The sequence below is a fragment of the Mandrillus leucophaeus genome, unplaced genomic scaffold, assembly GCF_000951045.1.
Source record: "Mandrillus leucophaeus isolate KB7577 unplaced genomic scaffold, Mleu.le_1.0 Scaffold323, whole genome shotgun sequence".
In the NCBI taxonomy this organism is placed as follows: Eukaryota; Metazoa; Chordata; class Mammalia; order Primates; family Cercopithecidae; genus Mandrillus; species Mandrillus leucophaeus.
The window spans coordinates 1,254,567-1,257,440 of NW_012103399.1; the positions used below are offsets into that span (position 1 = coordinate 1,254,567).

At 48.5% G+C, this 2,874-nt stretch overlaps 1 protein-coding gene across 4 annotated transcripts in view; it reads right to left on the reverse strand.

Annotated features, from left to right (window-relative positions):
- The window catches only part of CIITA (class II, major histocompatibility complex, transactivator), a 67,938-nt gene that overhangs the window by 11,332 nt on the left and 53,732 nt on the right, over positions 1–2,874 (reverse strand). For all 4 annotated transcript variants that reach the window (XM_011988121.1, XM_011988124.1, XM_011988123.1 and 1 more), the window contains 2 exons: positions 1,121–1,201; positions 316–408 (listed from right to left, as the gene is read on the reverse strand). In XM_011988121.1, the coding sequence (XP_011843511.1) occupies positions 316–408; positions 1,121–1,201 (174 nt within the window). The remainder of the gene's footprint in view (positions 1–315; positions 409–1,120; positions 1,202–2,874) is intronic.

Consider the following 2,874-nt stretch of genomic DNA (forward strand, 5'->3'; position numbering starts at 1 on the left):
TGAATGAATCATTGAATGGAAGGATGAATGGCTGATTGAATAGGTGAGTGAGTGAATGAATGAATTAATGGATGAATCCACTGGGGCTGTGCATGGTAGCTCACACCTATAATCCCAGCACTTTGGGAACCTGAGGTGAGAGGATTCCTTGAGGCCAGGAGTTCAAGGCTGTAGAGCTATGATCATACCACTATATTCCAGCCTGAGTGACAGAGCGAGCCCTTGTCTAAAAAAACAAATTGAAATTAATTTTTAAAAAGTCAGCTGGACTTTGGGGGCCAGATTTAGCAGGAAGGGCAGGCCCAGCTCACTCACTTGAGAGTTTCCAGGGACTTCAGCTGGGGGAAGGTGGCTGAGAGCTGCGAGACACCCTCGTCCCCGATCTTGTTCTCACTCAGCGCATCCAGGCTGCAGATGGAATCAGATGGGGGCCATCAGCTAGCGTCCAGGGGGCCATCTGACCCTTCCCATCCCAGTGTGGGCCTCCTCAGCCCTGGTACCTGCCCTTCGCGCCTCCCAGCTCTAATACACCATAGGCAGCCAGCATACTCCTGAGCTTTTCAGACCAGGACTTCATCACCTGGAGGCTCTAACCAGCCAGCCAGGGGACAAAGTAACTTGTGATGGACTCGAATCCCTGTTTAGCTTCTTAGGACCCCCCTGAGGCTTTGCAACTTCCTTAACCTCCATCATAAAGTAGGACTATGCTCCCCAACCCCTCCCCAGCTGAATTGCTGAGAGCAGCAAATGAGGTTGTGAGGAAAAGAGTTTCAAAGGTCACCAAATGATCTACAACTTTTTTTTATTTTGGGGATTCCCATCTGCTGTGGAGTCATCTCATCACTCATGTGCCAGCCACGTTGAGGATGCAGTAGGTGGAAGAGAGAAAAAAATGGGACAAAGTGAGGGCTTTCCTCTCTGCATGTGCCTTGGGGGCAGGATTTGGGGTTGTCAAAACCCAGAGGTTGCTGGACACTGTAGCATGCACCTGTGGTCCCAGCTACTCAGGAGGCTGAGGCAGGAGGACCACATGAGCCCAGGAATTTGAGGCTGCAGTGAGCTATGATCACAGCACTGCATCCAGATGTTGAGAGGAAGGGGTCCCAGAGTCTATACTCACTCCAGATGCTGCAGGGAGGAAAAGGCCGTGAGGATCCGCACCAGTTTGGGGAAAGCCTGGGGGCCTGAGACGGGGCCCAGCCTAGGAGGCAAAGAGCAAGGGTAAGACCTCCAGTCACAGTCACAGCCCCTCATTCAGCCCCAGGGTGGGGCAGAGACAAGGCACAGAAGTCAGGTCCTGTCTGAGGCCCCTCCTCTTCTCTTCCACCACAGCCTCTTAGGTCCCTGCAACCCTTCCATATAGGACCCCAATCTTTTCTGCTTGGGGTAGATTTCACAGCCCCCCATAACAGGCCAGCTGAGACTGGGAACAGTGGTTCATGTCTGTAATCCCAGCATTTTGAGAGGCCAAGGTAAGAGGACCGCTTGAGCCCAGGAGTTAGAGACCAGCTTGGGCAACATAGCGAGACTCTGTCTCTACAAAAAATACAATAATTAGCCGAGTGTGGTGGTGTGTCCTGTGGTCCCAGCTTCTTAGAAGGATCGCTTGGGCCCAGGAGGTGAAGGAAGCAGTGAGCCATGATCACACCACTGCATTCCAGCCTGGGTAAGAGTGAGACCCTGTCTCAAAAAGAAAAAAAAAGAAAAAGAGGTAAGTTGGACTCCCAGCTTGGGGCTCCCCAGCTTTTGTCTCTAAGTAGGGAGCCAGTTCTTACTCTTCCCAACATCCACGGATACCCTTCTCCCTCCCCAGCCTGGGGAAGGAGTCCTCAAATGCCAGCTGAGGACCACCGCCAATGGTAAACCAGGTGGTTGACTAATATACGTTTGCATTTTAATAACAAAAGGAACCATTTGTTGAGCATTTATTATAAGCCAGGGACATGCTAGGCCCTTCCCTTGGCCTAGATCTCATTTACTCCTCAAGACTCTGAGCTACAGGCTCTTCTTACCTCCATTTCACATATAGGGAAACTGAGACACTGGGAGATCAAATAGCTCTTTGGGTCACACAGCCCGGATCAACATTTAGACCAGACTTCAAGGAGATGAGAAAAGTAAGGACAATGAAGGGCTGTTTAGTTTAAAAATATGGTTAAATGCATTCCATATAAAAAGCTGTCTTTTATTCTGCAATTATGTCCTTTGAACTTTTTCAATATTAAAATGATCGTTCTTTGGTAAAATTATGGTGCCAGCAGTGGGTATTTTGTTATTCGTTTGTTTGAATGAGCATCCTTGATAAAAATTTAAAAACAGTAACCGCACACGGTCACTCAAATTCGTTCTGAAATGTTCTCGGTCTCTGAAATCCTGAAGTCTGAGAACCACTGGCCTCAGCAAAAGGCCACAGGATCAGGGTTTGACTTCAGGATCTGGCATTTGGCTCCCTGCTAAGGGTCTTGGCAAATCCCTTCACCCCTGAGTCTCGGTCTCCTCAAATATTTCACCCCAATCTTATGGGGTTCTTGGATTAAGGAATTCATTGTTAAATATTGACCGCTTGCCTGTTATGTGCCAGGACCGGGGGGGATGTTGTGGGCCAAACAGATGAAAATCCCTGCCTTCTGGGTGCTGACATTCCAGTGGGGAAGACAGACAGGTAATCAAAGACATTGGAAAGCAAGCTGATGTCTGAGATAATGAATCACATAGAAATGTACAGTGCTGAGGGGGATGGAGTTTTATTTTTAACCGTGAGGGCAATGGAGTTTTATTTATTTATTTATTTATTTATTTATTTATTTATTTTTGAGATAGGGTCTCACTCTGTCGCCCAGGCTGCAGTGCAGTGGCACAATCTCAGCTCACTGC